Raw genomic sequence first — 20,352 nt, 5'->3', positions numbered from 1 at the left:
CTTCAGCCTTCGTTGGAACTGGCCGGCTGAACACCTGGAATGGACTGGCTTACTGTGGCTTGACCAATCGACGTTTCCTTTCCCTTCCAACACCACCAGCAGACCCGTGCTCCTATATACATATAGCGTTATTGCGCGCGCATTTTTTCCCCCAATATCTCAACGACACCCCCGAGGTCTGAACGACGCATTTCCCGCTAGTTAATCCGCTTCGTAAAATTTTCTTACCTATATGTGGTCGGATTGCAGCATTTTTACCTTTTTCTTTGATGATCTATATATATATGTGTACGCTTCGTTCTAATTCAAGTGACAGGAATTATATTTTTATATGCGCGAAGCGAGATGTGATATCATAAAATGATATTCTATAAAAAGTCCGAGAACCATTAAAAATATTTCTTCTCGCGTAGAAAGTTTCTCTAGTCAGTATGTCGGTGAAAGGATCCTCGCATTTCGTCTTTATTACCGTGTATTATGGTATATGTAGGAACTTTACTATCTCACTTGATTTTTAAATGATTTTATTGTAAAACTAATTTTGCTAATATGTAATTATTTTGTGCGAGGTCTTTTTCGCTTAAAGAGACTTTAGTGGCTTTTTTATAAACATATAGAAATTGTTCGAACTTTGCATAAATGTTTTTCTGACATTAAACTTTTTTAAAATGAAAAGTTAACCACTGAATTATCGAGAAAGGTATTTCAGAAACTTTCGTTTAACGCGTAATTTAGCTCTGTGAGAACGAATTGTAAGTTATCGAATATATAATGATCGAAGATTAAAAAGTTATACATATTATTCTGTGTGATTAGCGATTGTTTCTGCACGTGTGCGCCAGTTCATGTTCCAATTATTCATGGCCAACCATTATTTCCATTTAACAGTCTTCAATGCTATTTATATATACATTTTAATTGTTTTATCAAAATAAATGGTTGGTTTTCTCTATATAGGCAGTTTCATTCGTTGTTATACATGTTTTGGTAAATTTATTTGATAACGTTTCAAGTTGAATTAATTTTTTACAGTGTGTAATTCGTAGAAAAGCAATAAAAGATTTACCAATTAACAATAAAAGGGTACGGTAATTAAATAAGAGAAACCGTATGTGCCAATGCTTAATTTTAAATTGAACATTGTAGCTCAATAATATCGTTTTTATTCTTATTTACCGTTTAGAAAATGTTTAAACAACTATCATTTGCTTTTAGGAGAAATGTAAAGGTAGATAGTTAAAGAAATTTGGAATTGACGTTTCGTTAGTTTTTCAATTCTCCTCCACTATATATTAGTAGTTTTACATTTGGCAAAATCATTTATAACATACTTTCATTTTTTATTAGCAATTAATCAGACTATGTAATTTGAAAAATTGGACTGCTTTCAAACTTTGGCAATACCGCTTAAATTTGGAATGTTACTTCATGCGCCATCTATACACTTAAAACGCGCTCTTGGTTGCTATAACCTCAAAATGGAAAAAGAATTGCTGAAAATCCTCACAAGTTATTTTTCCAATCTACAAAAATTAGATGAAAGTTGGAAGGCGCTGGCGAATGAAGCTGAACGACCACTTCAAGCTTTGGCTAATCAATCGGAACAACTGTGTCATGTGACAAAGTAAGATAAATCTTATTCTATTTTCTCTTTCAAAATAGTATAGCGCACTAGAGCGAACTACTGTGCGGCGAAATGCTGGATAAGAAGGGGAGGGGGAGGTCGATTAACAGAGTTCTGTAACACTGACTATAGATGTCGTTTTATTACAGGGAAGAAAATGATAAAACAGAGATCTGTCAAATTGAGAATTTGCGGGAAAAATTAATTTTTAAAATTCTTATGGGATTGGAAGATGAGATGAGCTTGATTTTGGAAATTCTAAATAAATTTAACAACGCCAACCAAAATTTAAAAAACCGACTGTACAACTTGGAAAGAACGAGAAATAAATGTTTCACAGAGAATTCAAGTATGACGGAAATAATGAAGAGCACAACATTTAGACCACAGTTAAATTTACTTTTGGAATGGGCGATCGATGGTTACAATTATTATCATCAGTTGTATCTGCAAATCAGCAATAGTTTAAAAAATCTAGATTACACGAAGCAAGATACAATTGAAAATTTAAGAGAATCTTTCAAAGAGGATCGATTTAAGAGGGACAAAATAGATCGTAAGTATAGCTCTGTAGGTAAAACACATTTCGTTTTATTTACCCATATAAAATAATGAGAATCGTTTTATTCTGTTCTAGGTATACTAGCCTTTACTCAATTTCTATCAAAAGAAGCTGTTTAGCCTTATCTATCCAAAATGTATTAAGAAACTATACAAATAAATTATTTTTCTGTATTTTATTCAATTAAAAATTTCACATTCATGAAAATACTCTACGAAACCTTAATAAGAGTAGAACACTACTATATTGATAGATATGATCAACGTCGTCCAATCATGTAGAATAATATAAGTGTTATATTTTCTCTCTCTCTTTATCTCGTTTACCTAGCCGTGCTTCCTTGTCAAAAGAGAACAAATGAGAGTTTTATTCTTCAATCTTCTCTCCGTGCGTACAAGACTCTCTACTCGCGAGAACTGATTTTAAAAGTGTGTAGATGCAATTGAATGTTGCATGGGTTTCTTCTGGACCGTGAAAGCGTTGAGGCGCCGGCGCTTGCTATTGATTTCGTGTGATATGGTGATTTCAAAAGTTAACGTGATAGTAGAGGGTGCCACAGTAGCGAATTGTTCCTCGTACCCGAAGGAGATCCTCGCGCGTTTCTTCGCCTCACCCCACCAGGTCAGTGATGAACAAACAACCGATTATCACATTTTCGGATATATATCTATACGAAAATTTACAAAAAAAACCTCATGAATCTTATTATGTTTATAATACAGTGACGAAAGAAAACTACGTTTCCCCTATTTCCTCTTAAATTTACTGTATAGGTACTATTTTCTTACTTCCTGTTGAAAAAAAAAGATCATAAATTAAATTTTATTACTCGTAATAATTAGGCTACATCGATTTTAGGAAAATGGGTAAATACTATATACTTTATCAAATTTTCTAAACAAAATATGCATTTATAATAATCGTGCAGATTTGTATTAATGTATACATGCATAAATACGTAGATTTTTAGCGAATAATAGGGTAAAGTTTTAATTGCCAAAATCGCTTGACGATTTGAAATTTTGTGTTCTTTGAACCAGTTTTATTCAACCAATTTAAAATAAAAGATTTTCATACGCATAAGTAAATATACACGTAAAGTATAGTGGTATGAATAGGAAAATACATGGATTTTTATTGGTTCCCTATTGGAATATTTTCTTATCAGCGTTTTGGAATTGTAACTAAATATTGGATATATCATAAATATATAAAGGATGTATTCGTATGCAAGTTACCATATTGCAGGAAGGATGGAGTCTACGGGCGCGCTTGACAGATCCATCTGGTCTTCGTAAGGAACCGTTCCACCACCCCTGATTCTATATCCTCCCCCTGAAACGAAAAAACATAAAAAAAAATCAAAGTGGAGAAAAAGTGTAAGAGTATAAGTGAGAGAGAGAGAGAGAGAGAGAGAGAGAGAGAGAGAGAGAGAGAGAGAGAGAGAGAGAGAGGAAAGAGCAGGAATTTAAATATTTGAGGGAAGAAAAACTCAAAAGGAATGGCGAACACGGCCCACCTCGTCCGTCGGCAAAGCTCTCGCGATTTGAAGCCTCAGAAGAGCATCGACAAACTCGAAATGAAAGAGATGAAAGGGAGATTAGTGGTGGATAATCGCAAGACCATTACCACTGCCAATTACGGGGCCACGAACGCAGCCTTTGAGGACACCAGTCCTAACACTAAGGTAAGCTGCAGTAGAGCAAACGTTGTCGTGACTTTCGTCAAATGCGATAGCTGAGGAACATAACAATAATAACAACAACTAATAAATATATACGTAATTACTTTTAAAAGAAAGGGGATAGCGAAGGAAGGAGCAGTAAACTTGGAAGCAACGAGGGAAAAGGAACTTTTCGACCGGAAGCTGGCGAGGACGAGCGAGAGAATTGGGACAGTAAATTAACTTTCTTGTTGGCTACTGTTGGCTATGCAGTTGGATTGGGGAACGTCTGGAGGTTTCCGTATTTAGCCCAGAAAAACGGCGGAGGTACGTTTTTGCCATTGAAAAATTCAGACACTTGTTGTTTTCGAACGAACACGTAGATGGAGTATTTATCAGTAGTACAAACTTAAATAGCCGCGACAGAGTAGAATCTGGCTTTTTTACACCAGAGTATACATTTTTTTTATCTTTTCAGGCGCATTCTTGATTCCATATTTTGTCATGCTGGCTATCGAGGGAATACCAATATTTTATCTTGAATTGGCGATTGGTCAAAGACTGAGAAAAGGAGCGATTGGTGTGTGGAATCAGGTATTTTCACTCATTCACTTTTTCTATCGAAATTGCACAATTTCTGTAATATCGAACAAAAGTTATATTAAAAAACTTTTGTTTCAGGTGTCACCTTACATGGGTGGTATCGGTGTAAGCAGCGCAGTTGTTTCTTTCAACGTCGCACTCTATTACAACACCATCATAGCTTGGTGCCTCTTTTACTTTGTTCAAGTGAGATTATTTTATATTCAAGGCTTAGTACTGCTATTAACACAATTATAACAAAGGCTCTTTTTTCAGAGTTTCCAATCGCAGCTGCCTTGGGCCGAATGTCCCAACAGATATTTTCCGAATGGATCATACGCACCGGAGCCGGAATGCTTGGTGAGATAATTGAATTAAAAGAAGAGTTATCAGAGTGATAAAAGGGTACGTTCTTCACAGGAGAGTAGTCCAACCCAATATTTCTGGTACAGGACAACCCTGATGATTTCCAAAGATATAAACACGCCGGAAGCTTTCAACTGGAAAATCGCACTTGCCCTTGTAATAGCTTGGATCCTAGTCTATATGTGCATGATCAAAGGAATCGCCTCTTCAGGCAAAGTGGTTTACGTGACAGCTACTTTCCCTTACATTGTACTCATTATTTTCTTCTTTCGTGGAGTCACCTTGCCTGGCATGTCCGATGGACTTCGCCATTTGTTCACACCTAAGGTAAGTGTGCTGCTGTTGCAGACTATTTTCAAGGTTATAATGCTGCTAATGCACATCCTCCTCTTTTGCATCAGTGGTATACATTGACGGATCCTGTGGTTTGGCTGGAAGCAGGCACCCAGATTTTCTTTTCCCTTGGTCTGGCTTTCGGTGGATTGATAGCATTCTCATCGTACAATCCAGTTAACAACAATTGTTATCGCGATGCCATCATGGTCAGCTTGACGAATTGTTTTACATCGATGTTTGCTGGAATCGTCGTCTTCTCCATTATAGGTAATAAGGTATACCTTGATACTGTCACTGTATTGGGAAACAGTTTGATTGTTAATAATTGAATTACAGGATTCAAAGCAACTATGGTATACGAGCAATGTCTCTTAGAACGAAACGCCACGCTCATCAATATCTTTGGTCAGTCGGATAAGATACCAACGGAAATACCGGCAGTCGGAGTTTTACTTAACGTCACAAACGGAAATGGATCACTGGGTAACTTAATTATGCCGGAATTACCAAAGTGTGACCTTCAGAAAGAACTGGACAATGTGAGTGATGGATGTATGTGTTTGGAAAACTGAGGGACGTAAGACTAAATGTATACTTGGAAAGATATTGTATTACGTCAGTTTTCACCATTTCGGATTGCTCGGTTTAAAAGAAGCTAATTAAATATTCTAGAACGACCCTTGGTTTCTTCCAAATTGATAAAAAATCATCAGGAGAATTATCGATAATGTTAAATTACTTTTAGTCGGCATCGGGAACTGGTCTGGCATTTATCATTTTCACGGAAGCTATCAATCAATTTCCTGGTGCTCAGTTCTGGTCTGTACTTTTCTTCCTGATGTTATTCACTCTTGGAATCGATTCGCAGTTCGGTACTCTGGAAGGTGTGGTTACCAGCATCGTGGATATGAAATTATTTCCAAACTTGAGAAAAGAAATTTTAACTGGTAAAATATAAATGATTCATTTTCATCGATTATCCAAGTGTGAAGCCAATTTGTAGAATTAATGTTGGAACTCTCGTGTAATAGGTGGGATATGCTTAGTGTGCTGCACGATCTCAATGGCCTTTGCACATGGTGCGGGGAGTTACGTTTTCGTTCTGTTCGATAATTTCAGCGGTAACTTTCCTTTATTGATTATTGCTTTTTTCGAATGCATCGGAGTCTCTTACGTCTATGGTTTGAAAAGGTAAGCTCATTTTATAACAAGCCTCGCCTGTCCACTAACACTCTAATGCATCATTGTCTCCAGATTTGCCGATGATATTGAATTAATGACGGGGAACCGTCCAGGCCTATACTGGCTTATTTGCTGGAAATATTTGAGCCCACTGGCAATGCTGAGTATTCTTGTAGCGTCCTTTGTCGAGATTATCGTCGATGGTAGTGGATACGCTGCTTGGGTTCCTAGCAAGGGAACCACGGAAAAACACGAGTGGCCTTATTGGGCTCTTGTCCTCATCGCTATCTTAATTCTAGCCTCTGTGCTGTGGATCCCAGCCATTGCGATTTGCAGGTTTGCCAACGATAAAATTAAAAAACTCCCCTGTTGTAAAACACATTTTATTATTAACCTCACATTATAAGATAACCGTCCCACCTAAACTGTTCATTGAGTATTTCAACAATCAGTGTTATGTAGAAAAAATTATGCAAATAGTGCAGTAAAACATGATTAAGTAATCAAAGGTTCAAAATGGTTTGATAAAAAATGTGTTTTGAAGTTTATTTTATCATTTACACAATAGAACGAAACGGAATTGAAACGAATTGCAGATATTTCGGGATCCTGATTATCGACGACAATGAGAAAGCTTGGTTCCCAGCGGCTGATCTCAAAGAGTTCCATGGAATTGTTCCGCACGAAGTGACGGCTGCGGAAACCTTGCTTTTCTGCATAAGGAGCGATGGCTCCGAAGGCTTTTGCTGTCCCACGGGAGGGCCGAGCGATGACGACGAGGACCTCACCTAGGAGAACGTACAACAGCTCTTGATATTCTTGCCGGATTAACTGCGCGCGATCCAGTGGTGCTTCCTGGTGCGAGAAATTTTACCCTCGAACAACACACGTAAAAACATATCTATACATAGAAATTTATCCTGCAGGATGCTCGGTCGTGTCAATTATTCCAAAATCCATCAAATATCCCGAGCTGGACTCGTCCAAATTCTCTCACCACGTATACTCTTGCTACAATCACGTATAGGATCGTCATATCCAAATTCCTCCGACTCTTGATCTTTCTCGTGCTTCGAAGGCATGCACTCTCGGTGTCTCGCTCCGAACGCTCGACATCGCACGCGGGCGAGAATTTTTCGCTCTTTTCAAACATTAACTTCCTTCAGCGACCTGCCTTGGAATTTTCATAAAGTATATATACGTAGTACGTTAGTTGCGAAATGATACGCCCTGGCTTTCAAAAACCATGCGTAACGTTTGAAACTGAAAAACTATGAAATATCAGAGAAAAAACATACTTAGTGAGTAACGGGAGAAAAATGAAAAGGTGAAAGAACAAAAAACATACTTAGCGGATAAATGAAAAGAGATGAAGGAACATAATTGATGACCCGTCGCTTTATGGTTGAGCGATTAACGCGACATTCTGAAAAGCTGTGGCATATCGACGATAATAGTAAAATCTATATAGAAAAATGATGATATTTATAACGCTACAATATTATAGCAAGAGAAGCATTATAGCCTAGCTATTAACGCGTAAGTTTTACGATTAGAGTAGAAGCCGTCCAGTGGGCTTGTACGGAGCGTTCCTCAAATTCATTCTTTTCTCTCGCGATCGGTAAAATGTTCAACCCTGCTGTTAATTGCCTGTCGAATGTCACGAAAAGTTAAACGACTCTCAAATTAGCGTGATAAAACCTCTTCAGCTGGCATTCGTCAATTTGCGAATATCACAGGCCCGATGACTTTATTCTACGATGGGAATATGACAATAATGCAAAGCGCGTGTAAAGGGCTTAAAACAATCGGCCAGATGAGACATCGTTCGCATATATTTCACAGAGGCCTACTGACGTGAATTGCTTTGACCTAGTCGAGAAAATCGAGCCATTTTGTTTCATGAAGTGCATTAGTTGATTTATTTTTTTACCTTTTATATATATGTATACGTGCATACATATATGTGTAAAGAGAGAGAGAGAGAGAGAGAGAGTGAGAGAGAAATATATACTATACTTGTAAAGAATATACTTTTAGTAAATAATCATTTGTAATGTACAATTGCTGAGGGAAGCACAAAAAGCTTTTCTTTCAATAGTCGGAGAATAATTTTCAAATTCGTAAGCCTTATTTATCAGAGAAAACAATTTTGGACGTCCCTTTACTATGCTACATGAATTGTTAAGGAATTTTCTAATGACTGATAATGAATAAAATGAAATTGTTAACGTTTAAATATAGCTTCGGTTTGTCGACTAGGACTTGTTGAGAATGAGATTAGAGCAGAGAATGAAAGCTCTCTTTGAATCTATTTCTATTTCGAAGATCCTTTCATATACCATATATATGTAGTACGTAAATGGGGATATTTGATTTATAATGTTATAGAATATAGGGTTTACAGTTGCGCAGTCGAAGCGAGAGAGAGAGAGAGAGAGAGACAAGCCATTTTTTTTGTGTTAATTTTGTAGCTCAAGTAGAGAGTTATCGTCCTTAAGATGAGTTCGATTGCATTAAAAATGTAATGACGCTGCACACACATATTAGTAGAATATGTCGACAGCCACACTTTTCTATATGCTTCGTTGTTCAGCCAAACTCGAAGCATTTCCAAATCAACTCTACCAAGGCTACACGAGTTAAACAATGTACCTATACATATTTTTTTTAATCCAATAGCTCACTACTTGTTTCTTTCTCAAAAAGGTGCTATAATCCTACATATTGCCTGCGTAAATCTTTAAAAAATCTAATATCCTAATATCAACTATCAACAAAACTCTTTTAAAGACAATAATAATTATTTTGTTTGATAATATAATTAGAGGATTTTTATCAATTGGTTAAATGATAAAAATCTTGTATATAATTATAAGAATAGTACGTGATACACTGATACATATTGACAATAACTCTACTGGCCAATGAAGAATTATTTATTTTCATTATGAAAATAATTCTTTATCCTTGTTAAATGTTATAATATATTATAAGTGTTATATGAATTCGTGGGTTTATTCAATCAATCTAATTAAATTAAAAGCGTTTCTGCACACAGAGCGTACAAATATACTATATCATTGACAATATATCGTGGAAACGTTTTTACTATTATCATATCGCTATTAGTAAGCATATCTATTATAATGAACGTCTCAATTGGTAAGAAATAGTAATACGAAAGGAATAGACTCATAAGGCCAAAAAAGTTGTTAATTAGCTTTCAGAGATACTAAATAATTTATATGTATTATTGATCGAGATTTTTCGTAATGGCAACATATTCGAGGGTTGATAGGTATAGCTTGCGCAATAACAAATACGATCAAGAGGTGAATGGTTATAGTATTAATTGTTGCAATTATGATGAACATTAAAATAAATAAGCATAAATACAAATATACACACATTATGTGCATATACTATATACATTATACACACAATGATATTAATGTAAATATACATTGTTGTCAGTTGAATGTTAAAAATAAATGCCATAAATGGATTTCTACTATTGTTATAATTATACCATTTTTATTTGCTTATTAAAAAGCAAAGTAGTGCTTCGAGCAATTAGTCTCCGACTGGAGTTTGTGCCATTTCACGAGTTCCCGACAAATCGCTCCTTTTCTTGATTTTTTTTTTTTTTTTTAATCAATTCGATTGAAATTGGGCTATTCTCTTATATTTTTGCTATTAGGAAACGTTTTGTGAATTCTATTTTTATTAACACGCTTACATCCTAAAATTTTTATGACTTGAATTTGCCGTAAATTACCGTAGATATACGCAGGCGTGAACATGTTAAGAAAATTTTCGTTAAAATATAGAATGTAAGATATTTTTATACGTGAACAATTTTAAACAATAATAAACTAATTTTTGTGAATTATTTTACTTACAAACTTTCGCTCATGCGATTTTAGTATTCACATTCCACTATTTTCGATATGATTTTTATAAAATTAAATTATTGTTTTTAATAAAGCTTATTTATTTTACTATTAATTCAATTTTTTAAAATAATTTTAAAGAAAGGGTAGGGGCGTATTGCGTGCTTAATTATATATAATTCACAATAAAGATTATTTTAATTTTTGTAAACGAAGTGTGGTGAGAGTCCTGATTTTTTTGTTTTATATTTCCAGAGTTCGTCAAGTAGAATTTTTAAAGGACATTCAAACACCCGGTTCATTGGTCACACAGAGGTCCTAGTAGTAGTCCTAGTCCCGCTGCCCGCACGTGCGTACATAGTTTATGAAACGAGGTTCTGCGCCTGCGTCTTTACATGACCACAAGCCGACCAATCATAATTAGGCAGTTAGCAAGTTTACCAGCTAGCTTGGTGTGGTGGGCACAGGTGGGCATGTCTGCTCGTATCACATGCTTTGCGTTAGCACCACGTAGATATTTTAGGTTAGGACTATTCCTGTGGACTACAATTATTTACAATTAATATTAAACTGACTCATAAGTCTTTACGGACCACTTTTCTTTTAAAGTTATAACAAATTATAATACAACAGGAAAACAAACAATACATTTTTTCCACTCCTTTAATATAGTCTTTTTAATAATTACTTTTTAACCTATATAAAAGTTTGACAGCTACACAGTTTATTATTTATTATTTGTTTCTTGGCATGCCAATTGTTAAGGTAACAGAAAACCAAAACGAGCTTACTTATATGTTCAAGATCTTTGACTACACTAACATCATCTATTCGAGAAATGAGTATATTTACACAATGTTTGAATCCACTTACCGGCACTGCCTCTTGGGAAGAAAAAGATCAAAATTATGATTATCACCAAGAAGTAGCAAGGTCAGCTTTTGCTGATATGCTTCATGATCATGAAAGGGTAAGTGGAAAGTATTAAATATTAATTTACTAAAATTTAGAAATGTTTAATTTTGTTTTAGAATGAAAAGTATTATATTGCTCTTAAAGCTGCAATCGACAAGAAGCTCAGAAATGGAGAAGAGGCTAATGTGCTTGATATAGGAACAGGAACTGGTTTGTTGTCAATGATGGCTGCCAAATGTGGTGCAGATTCTATCACTGCTTGCGAAGTAATTATTTTAGTTGGTTTATACGAACTATTATTTCTTTTACGTACAATAAACAAATCTTTTAATTTTTCCCTAAGGCTTTCAAACCCATGGCAAAATGTGCTATAAAAATTTTAGAAGAAAATGATTACTCGGATAGAATAAAATTAGTGTTCAAACGTTCTACTAAAATGACAGTTGGAAAGGATTGTGATATGGCAAAAAAAGCGAATATATTAGTTACTGAGGTATTTGATACTGAATTAATTGGAGAAGGAGCACTTTCGACGTTTCGTCACGCACATGAATGTTTATTAGAGGTAATAGTTTGAGAAATTCGGCAGTGTCTCGACGGCATGTACAAAGACACAAAACAACCATATCGAGGCATTACTTCCTTTTACATTTTAGATTTGCTATCCTGGTTTCAATAAGCTCTAAAGCATAAATTTCAATTTTAGGAAAACAGTATTGTTGTGCCAAGCGCTGGAACGATTTGGGCTCAAGTAGTGGATAGTCAGACAGTTTCTCTTTGGAACAGAATAAAACCAATAAGAGATGCTGAAAGTCAAAGCGTGTTAATAGATCCCCCTCTTGATGTTCAGTTATGTTCTGGTGCAGCCGCGGTTCATGATATGCAACTTACTCGTCTTCCGCATCATCTTTTCACTCCATTGATGCGACCACAACAGATCTTTAGGTATTCATATTTATAAGGTACACTTGATTGATCATATAAGTGATCCATTACATAAATTCTAGATTTGATTGGTCTGGTAAAAAACCATTAATATTTAAAGAAAAGGCTCTAATGACTGATGAAGCTATTGCCAGTGGTAATGCAAATGTAATTTTTATGTGGTGGCATTTAAATATGGATGAGTATGGGGATGTAATACTAAGTTGTGCACCTGTATGGGAGCACCCAGATGCCAAAGAGCCCAAATTAGCTAATTTTCCAATGGAGAAAATCGCTGATACAATTCCTTGGAGAGATCATTGGATGCAAGCAGTGTATTATCTTCCAGTAGAACTACCTATCACTGCTGGGAGTATAATAAGTCTAGTTGGTTATCATGATGAATATTCTTTTTGGTTCCAGGTCGATAATAAATACGTGTAAGAATTTTTATTAATTATTTCAAATCAGTTGCTTTGGCAGAGATTTGACTGTCAGTGTTCTATTTCCCTTATTTGCTTTTTTTTAGAGACGAAGCACCAAATTGCGAAAGACCGGTGTGCAATTGCTGCATTCACGTTGCTTATTCCCGAACGAGAATCGGACAACTAAATGATGTAAAAAGAAATGATAAATACATAAAAGCCCTGAAAGGAAAAATTACAAAGGATTCCGTGTGCCTATGCCTGTCAGATGGATCTTTGTTGAGTTTAGCATCTGCTAAACTTGGAGCAAAGTTAATTTATGTTTTAGAGACAAACTATTTATCGAAAAAAACGACAGAGATGTTTATAAAGGCTAATGGGCTTACAGAAAAAGTCCGAATTATAGACTCTCTAGAAAAATTACCAGAAGCAGATGAAATTGATTTAATTTTTGGAGAGCCGTATTTCATCAGCTCCATAGTTCCATGGGAGAATTTACGATTCTGGTATACTATTGCAAGATACCCAAGGAATATTCAGAGAATTCCAATTGCTGCCACCATCAAAGGAGTTGCGGTAGAATTTAAAGATCTGCATAAAATTCGAGCCCCCTTGGGAAAGTGTGAAGGATTTGATTTAACTAGCTTTGATAAGCTTGTACAGGTTAGCTTAACTATTTTGCATAACTTTTTTCTGGGATAAATAAATTTTTCATGATTAATAATTGCAGGCATCGAGCGAAAAGAGTGATAACCCTGTAGAGGTTCATCCTCTATGGGAGTATCCATGCACAGCCCTGAGTTTACCTTTTGATGTTATAACGTTGGATTTGACCGCGAATGTAATGGATCAAAAAAGAATAACGTTATCCGACACTATACATATTTTAAATAGCGGATCTTGCAATGGGATAGCTCTTTGGATCGACTGGCATCTAAATAAAGATATAACTGTAACCTCTGGTCCAATAGAAGAGATAGTTCCTGGTTTTAGAATATCTTGGGATCCATATACTAGGCAAGGGGTACACTTGTTTAAAAACATTTTAAATGTTACAAATGAGAGTCATGTATCATGGAGTTTTAATTTTGTACCACAGCATGGAACTATGGAATTTGAATTTAATATACTCCTAAGCAAAAATTGATAAATAATGGTGTCTAAATGAATTGTAAAGTTTTTAGTTAAGCTTAGTTTATTTAAAAAGGTTACCTTAACTCTATCCTTAGCAATATTATAGTGAATACTCAGGTAAAGTACGTAACTGTTTTGCCAGTCTTTTACCAATTAATTTAGGATACGCATTTTGCTTGATTAGGAATTCCTTGCTCTGATGAGTGACTGCCCCATTTTCTAACTGAAACTTGCACAGGTAGTGAAGTGGGCCCAACATTCTTTCTTTGATTTGGGAATCTCCCTCGAGTAAAGAAAGTGCAATGGCTCCTGTTTCTAATGTTGACAGACAACCTTCTGCTGGTTGAGTTCTTATGACATATTCGCTAGCAGGACAATCCACTAGTTTACAAGCTCTTAAAGTTGACAGTAAAGGGCTTGAATGATATATAGCCTAGAGATTTAATAACAAAAAATGAGATGGTGAAAGGATTTTAGCAAATGTTTAAAATGAAATAGAAGATATTAGAATACTTTTGCTTGGGGCCAAGTTCCATCTAGTAAAACTAAATTATATGGTTTCTGTCCATTTAGACCAACTCGTGGTAATTTGTGAAGACTAACAGCATTGGATGAAGGATATAATAAAATGGTATTTTTATCATTTAAAATATCTAGAAGCTGTTCATGTTTGGGCGATGGAAACTTTTTACCTCTGAAAATGTGAGCAATGGATCCATTAATCACTACTGAGATTTAAAATATAATATAAGTAATTACACTAATTACCTAAATGTTAGACATTTATCTGGTTCAAGTGCCAAGGTCAGCATAGGTGCAGTTCGTAAACAACGCTTTACTTCTGCTGGATGCTGTAGAATAATGATTTTTGAAGCTGTAGATATTGGTTGCTTTGGTAAACCTGGACACCAACATACTGCAACTGGTCTTCTACAATATAATATATTTAAAATTAAAATTATTCAAATTCCATAAATTTGTATATATACAAAACATAACCTTTCAATGGTATCCTCAATTTTCCACTTACTTGCACTGAGAACATTTATCTCTAGTTTGGGGAGGATCTGCCGATATCCCTGAAAGATCTTCCCAAACGGATAATTCGTTTGTCATGAGGCCGAGCACTTGGAAAAAAATTGATAAAACTCTTGATCGTACTTTAGCAATGACACTTGCATAGTAGTGTCGTATATATTCTATTTGCCCTATTAGTTCAATGTTATATATTTCCTATAACGGTTTATTCAGGTAATAATAATATTAACAGTGATCATTGGCCTGCAAATAACCGCTGACAGAAGACTGACGGTAACGACTTAACCTGTATCTATAAACTATACATATTAAATTTACATATTACACGTGTCCTTAGGGTCCTTAGTAATATAAAAATGTCTTTCCTACCTAGATCAGGAAAATATCAAAAGAAGTTATATATTCTGTTCCTAATAAATTCGTAAGAAAATAATTAAGTCGACAAAGACTCCTCTCTGCTCTACCACGTTCGGCTATTCGGCACGTTCCATATCAGTTCTATGTATTCTATTTCTATGATTGACCTTGACTGACTACTGACTCGACGGACTCGACTGACTTGACTCTAGTAGTAATGTTCCCTATTGGCAGCAGGCGCCAAACTCGTAGTTTCAAATCATAATAAGAAACACTAATTATTACTACAGAAGCGTTAAAAGGAAAATTAATAATATAGTGACAGCGTAATTTAGACGCACGAGTAATTAATGTAAAAGAGAAAGTGATGAAAAGCGGAAATTTTTCTTTAACGATTTATAGACTAACAGGCGAGTAGAGAATACACGGTTGTAGTTGAATGCTGTAAGATCTAAGGGGCTGTTACAAAAGGAGTGATAAAGAAGTACAGAAAATCGTAGCGAAGTCGTGCCTACAACGAGAAAAGGGGAATGATGCCGGTATTTTTAATGGGAAGCCGAAGGCGAGTTGAATAGACGGAGCTTTTAGGGTGGGAAATGACACTCAGTTTCTTTGATCAATAATGAAACTTCTCTCCATCTCGCATTCTGTCTTTTCTTTTTTCTTTCAAGGCGTCCGCATCTCTTTCTCTCATTCGCTATCACTTTTACTCTCAAAACTCTCCAATTCGTTTCTCTCTTCCTCTCTTTCATCACCTATCAAATTAACTTGCAATAAAAATTGTCAAGTCTTATTTCAATGGTCTATCAAGATGACGTCGTACAAATAGTTAAACTTTAAAAATATATAAAACAAAGCTATTCCTATATGAAGTTTCAGTGGTCGTGTAAATACGTTCGTTACTAATTTTTGTCGAAACGCGATCAATCAGTGATTCTAATATATATTCTATAGTTTATTGAAACAGGTATTATATTATATATCTGATGGAAAAAAGGAAGGAGAATCTGAGAGAGGGAAACGACGCACTATATATACATATACTGTGTAGAGAGTACGGAGATTTCGGTAATGATTGAATGGTGAAGAGGAGGAGTGTAGCTTAGCCTTGTGTAGACACTGTAGAGCAGAAAAGAGAAAAATTCTCGTGGAGAATTGCAAGAGGAGTGAGAGGAATGCTTAACAAGCCGACTTGAAAGGATGTCCGCCATTTTGATTCAATATAATTCAAGTCTTTGCTCGTTAAGAATATTTTACGTCTGGCTTCATCGTCACCATCAGCATGCAATAGCACGGTAGCAACAGCAGAATCGACTTCGCCATCATCATCATCATTATCATCGGAGCAGCAAAACACGGGCAAGCTGCACGAAAGCTCGCGGCAAGAGGGACGATATAAGCACCCCCTCCCCTCTAGACCTGCCTTTCGTTTTCATCCCTTTTTCGCCCCTTTTTCACGTCTCCCTTTTCCATCCTCTTGGCCCGTCCTCATGGGGGTGGCTGCACCCTGGAAGATGGAAGTTATTTACGCGGTACTCGGAACTACCCCCACGACTCCACGCTCTCCGCCCCCTTCTCCGAATCAGCAGCCACCAACCCCCCACAGTGATGGGCGGGGTGCGGTGAAAAGTGGCCACCCCGCCTCCTCTCTTCCGCTCACTTTTACTTCCCCCTCGTTCACCCCTGTCTCGTCGTAATCACCGTCCCATTTCGCGCCGTTTTTCCTAATTCCTACCCAATTTCGCTTTTAACGTTTCAATTTATGCGCGCAAACCGATTCGTTAGACGTGCTGACGAATACACACCCCCGCAGATCCTTCTCATCGACTATTATCGTTACGAGTGTTCCTTTCTGCATGTGTATTAACGCAATGGTTTTTAAACGAGCGGAGACTTCTTGGCGTTTAATTAAAAAATAAGAAATCGATTAAATTTATCAATGTGCTAGAGGATGTAAATAGAGAACAGCTTACGGCTGTCGTAAAGAAGGCACAGTTCGTTACTACAGTTTATTTTGTAGTTAAAAAAACTCTCTGTATTTTGTGGACGTTGGGGAAGAGACTGTACAAAAATGACGTAAGAGCAGTTACAGTGTGCACTGAAAAAAATTTTTCAGCCAACGAACAATTTTTCGTTATAACAGTGAAGAAAAAATTGTTCCTTGACTGAAAATTTTCCTCAGTATGTGCGTACTGTTTAAAAAGTGTAAATTATAGCGACTGCGATGATTGTATGTATATATCAAATGTCAAGGATAATTAAAGACTTCTTAGCGTTATGTTTTTTGAAATAACAAATATTAGAAATCTATTAAATTTATCGACGCGCCTTTCACTAAAAGTATAGAGAACTATTAAGACTGCTTGCAACTTTTTTAATGTTAGAAAAATGTTTGCTTCTGCAATTCTCCTTCTCTTATATCAATAATCATTACGTAGTATAAATCTTTTCTCAATTCTCTATCAATTTTAACTACATTATTATTTTTTTCTCCCCCAGACTACTGCTGCGAATTCTCGTAACGACGAGAGATAGTTGTTCCAGCACTTCGATTTTCTCTTACGTCATTCTCACAATAATTCATCACGTAACTTTATTCTGTCAATTTTAATCCCTTCATTGTTCGGTTTTTTCGCTCGTCGTTTGACCGGATTCTGTAAAGCTCCTGATCCTGACTCTGGCAGATTCAGTTCCCTGCAAAGTTCTGCAGGCGCGATTCTGGTCCAGACGAACAATCGCTGGAAAGCGCATATATATATATATTATAAGCAAGCGAATGTGTGTGTGTATGTGTGTGAGAGAAACTGGTCTTACTAGGTAAAACAATAGGTAAGCCGAAGGGAGGACCGGAGGAGACTACCCTATCGAAAGAGAGAGAGAGAGAGAGAGAGAGAGACGTGTGTGAAATTCAAGAACCTGTAGCGAAAAGAAGAACAAAAGTATACCAGCTGCGCGGTGCATACGTTATTAGTTCGGTCCTTTCTTTTAAAATATTCTTCGTTCTTTCTCTTAACGATCAACCTCGTGGAGGTGGCTGTACCTTTCTCCTCCCCTCGTTTCGCCTTTGCCCCTCTCCAATCGAACAGGTTCACTCTGCTTATTATGCAACTTATTGTTTTCCTACCCTCCAAGAAAACAAGTTCATCCTTGTCAGTTTCTCAACTTTAATTTTCATGAGCAAGAACGAGAGCTTTGGCTATTGTTGTCTCACTATGAAACGCGTCGGCTTAAAAATATTCTCTCATCTCTTCTTGATGTATTTTTTAATTCCACGTGGAATATTCGGAGAGAGAGAGAAAGAGAGAGAGAGAGAACGTTTGTTCCACATTTGCCAATTGTACGCGATGGCCATTGATGGCAGATGTCCAGGAGCTACGAGAAAAAAGCTTTTTTTTAGTACTTTTGTGCTCCCAGGTGTCCATTGTTGGTCCGAGGCCGCGATCCTTAGCCCTTAACCCTTAATCCTTAACCCTTTGGCCTTCCGGCGGCAGGCGCCCATTTGACGATGCTGAAACAATGCGAGCCGGACCGCACCCCGGATGCGCACGTTTATTAAGTAATGTCCCCTCTTCGCATGCTCCCCAGCTGCCCATGCAAAAAGATGAAGAAGGGAAAAAAGAGAAAAAAAAGAATGCACTGTTACCTTTTGTCTATCGACTGCCTGAACGCTTTCGTGTAACGGCCGGCGACTCTCTACAATAATTGATGCTAGCCGACGCGACGGGGAGCCATCCATCCTACGTGATACCGTTGCGTTCCAACCATCAACCGCGAATATCCTTTTATTTTAATATTATTCTACAGATGGAAATAATTAATTATAGTAACAATTATTTTCTAATCAAATTATTAATTTTTCTTGAAATATAAATGTCTGTTATTATAAACCTTCTGGATCAGACATAAATTTTATACTGCAATATTCTTTACGTGTATATTGTTATAGTTTAATTTTAGACTATTTTAAGACATTTCTTGTTAGATTGATAATTTAATATTTCATAAAATAAATTGAAAATAACGATTTCTTATGCTGCTTGGTAACTTTAGGTGTCAGTGAGAAAACCGGTTGAATCGCGTTTCTATTTTTTTGGGTTTCTTTTTAGATTTTGAATAAATAAGAGGAGTTTTTATAAAAGTGGTCGATGGATAAATAATAATCTCATGAATATTTTATTTTCAAAGTATCGCGCGAATTCTAACAGGGTCCACAGGTTTGCCCCACCACCGTATAGTATGGTCAACGAAAGGGTGGCCCTTTCGGTGCAGAGGAACCCGTCTCGTCTCGTTCATATAAAATGCAGGAGAGAGGCCAGTTACATAACGACCGGCCGACAAATATCTACGTTATTTTTCTGCTTAACGTGTTCTGAGTTTCGATAATTATTTCAGCGTTTTTGTTTGTTTTATTGTACAATTGAGTTTTAGTGCTGGGAGTGGGAGAGAGAGAGTAAGAGGGGGGAGGGTGGGAGACTTAAAAAAAAAGAGAAGTGTCAAGTTACAAGTTGAACTAATGGGATGCGTTTTTATTCATATAATTGATTTGGTTTGAGGAACGGATAATAATTCATAATAATCGCATATTTACGGTATCGGAGCTATAAATCATAAGGCAATTACTTTCCCCAACGGTGAACTACCACTAGAATCTTCGTCTTATCCGTTTTCATGAGAAGTCTATACACCATAAATCTTCCTTCAAAAGGGAGATTATGCGAGAGTCGATAAGCTTTTAAGAAGTTATTAACGATATAAAAACACAGAAGAGGTAGTGAGAAGATAAACGGAATGTAAATTTGCGAGGTTGTTTGATAAAAGTGTTATTTGTCATTTAGTATTTTGTTTTAAAGAGGGAGAGAGAGAGAGAGAGAGAGAGAGAGGTAGAGGGAATAAGGGTTAGAAAAGGTAAGTGCAGAGAAGCAGAAAATCTTGATAAAATAATCATTCGTGTTGGTTGAGTTTAAAAAATTAATAGCCTTAATCTCGGAGGGATCAATTAGGCAGTGCATAATGCTGACAAGGAATCCTCTCGACCATTACCTCTCTGATTGTCTGTGAAATTATCACGCGTAATTCAGCCTTCATAATGATCGTGAGCTCGTTTGTCTTCGACTTTTAAAAGGTTGCAGACCATCCTTTATTTGCCTCGTAATTGCCCTTAATTAGCAAAAGATTTCAAGTAAGCTCTCTTTGATATTAGATCCTCGTCCAGAGCAGCCATTTTCGAAAACACTCGAGTTTCGGAGAAGAAGCAGACCGGGAAAGAGAAGTGGAGTAATTATCCGTAAAATAATTTCGTATTATAATCTATAGCATATATATATATATATATATACAAATAAAAGTGT

At 36.3% G+C, this 20,352-nt stretch overlaps 4 protein-coding genes across 8 annotated transcripts; 3 read left to right on the top strand and 1 right to left on the bottom strand.

Moving 5' to 3' along the window:
* The first annotated feature begins 217 nt into the window (after positions 1-217).
* LOC136778508 (uncharacterized) lies at positions 218-2,359 on the top strand. Of its 5 annotated transcripts, none has more exons than XM_066735457.1 (4): positions 218-288; positions 1,348-1,624; positions 1,774-2,180; positions 2,262-2,359. In XM_066735457.1, the coding sequence occupies exons 2-4, from the start codon at positions 1,419-1,421 to the stop codon at positions 2,303-2,305; spliced, it is 657 nt and encodes a 218-aa protein (XP_066591554.1). In that variant the 5' UTR covers positions 218-288; positions 1,348-1,418; the 3' UTR covers positions 2,306-2,359. The 5 variants fall into 5 exon arrangements, with proteins under 5 accessions (XP_066591554.1, XP_066591541.1, XP_066591530.1 ...); XM_066735444.1 differs by having other exon boundaries at positions 282-480; XM_066735433.1 differs by having other exon boundaries at positions 282-480; positions 618-1,624.
* A 336-nt stretch (positions 2,360-2,695) lies between these two features.
* Positions 2,696-9,814, top strand: LOC136775082 (sodium-dependent neutral amino acid transporter B(0)AT3). The gene is made up of 13 exons (XM_066729557.1): positions 2,696-2,807; positions 3,435-3,873; positions 3,984-4,176; positions 4,328-4,443; positions 4,531-4,638; positions 4,708-4,791; positions 4,852-5,124; positions 5,199-5,400; positions 5,470-5,672; positions 5,879-6,080; positions 6,165-6,324; positions 6,388-6,651; positions 6,912-9,814. The coding sequence occupies exons 2-13, from the start codon at positions 3,688-3,690 to the stop codon at positions 7,105-7,107; spliced, it is 2,187 nt and encodes a 728-aa protein (XP_066585654.1). The 5' UTR covers positions 2,696-2,807; positions 3,435-3,687; the 3' UTR covers positions 7,108-9,814.
* Positions 9,815-10,679: 865 nt separating this feature from the next.
* Art7 (arginine methyltransferase 7) lies at positions 10,680-13,622 on the top strand. The gene is made up of 8 exons (XM_066731181.1): positions 10,680-10,734; positions 11,016-11,181; positions 11,243-11,392; positions 11,470-11,691; positions 11,833-12,071; positions 12,134-12,490; positions 12,580-13,138; positions 13,206-13,622. Exons 1-8 carry the CDS (start codon positions 10,685-10,687, stop codon positions 13,620-13,622), a joined length of 2,160 nt encoding a protein of 719 aa, XP_066587278.1. The 5' UTR covers positions 10,680-10,684.
* A 30-nt stretch (positions 13,623-13,652) lies between these two features.
* On the bottom strand, positions 13,653-15,150 carry Dtwd2 (DTW domain containing 2). Its single transcript, XM_066731197.1, has 5 exons — positions 15,017-15,150; positions 14,640-14,946; positions 14,378-14,539; positions 14,123-14,303; positions 13,653-14,042 (listed from the first exon to the last, which is right to left on the bottom strand). The coding sequence occupies exons 2-5, from the start codon at positions 14,723-14,725 to the stop codon at positions 13,710-13,712; spliced, it is 762 nt and encodes a 253-aa protein (XP_066587294.1). The 5' UTR covers positions 14,726-14,946; positions 15,017-15,150; the 3' UTR covers positions 13,653-13,709.
* Between the last annotated feature and the right edge of the window lie 5,202 nt (positions 15,151-20,352).

The sequence above is a fragment of the Prorops nasuta genome, unplaced genomic scaffold (genome assembly GCF_024137725.1).
Source record: "Prorops nasuta isolate Cenicafe-Biocafe unplaced genomic scaffold, Cenicafe_Pnas_1.2 PNAS00002, whole genome shotgun sequence".
In the NCBI taxonomy this organism is placed as follows: domain Eukaryota; kingdom Metazoa; phylum Arthropoda; class Insecta; order Hymenoptera; family Bethylidae; genus Prorops; species Prorops nasuta.
Note: the sequence above shows the minus strand (reverse complement) of the source record. Positions and strands in the feature narration are given on the sequence as shown.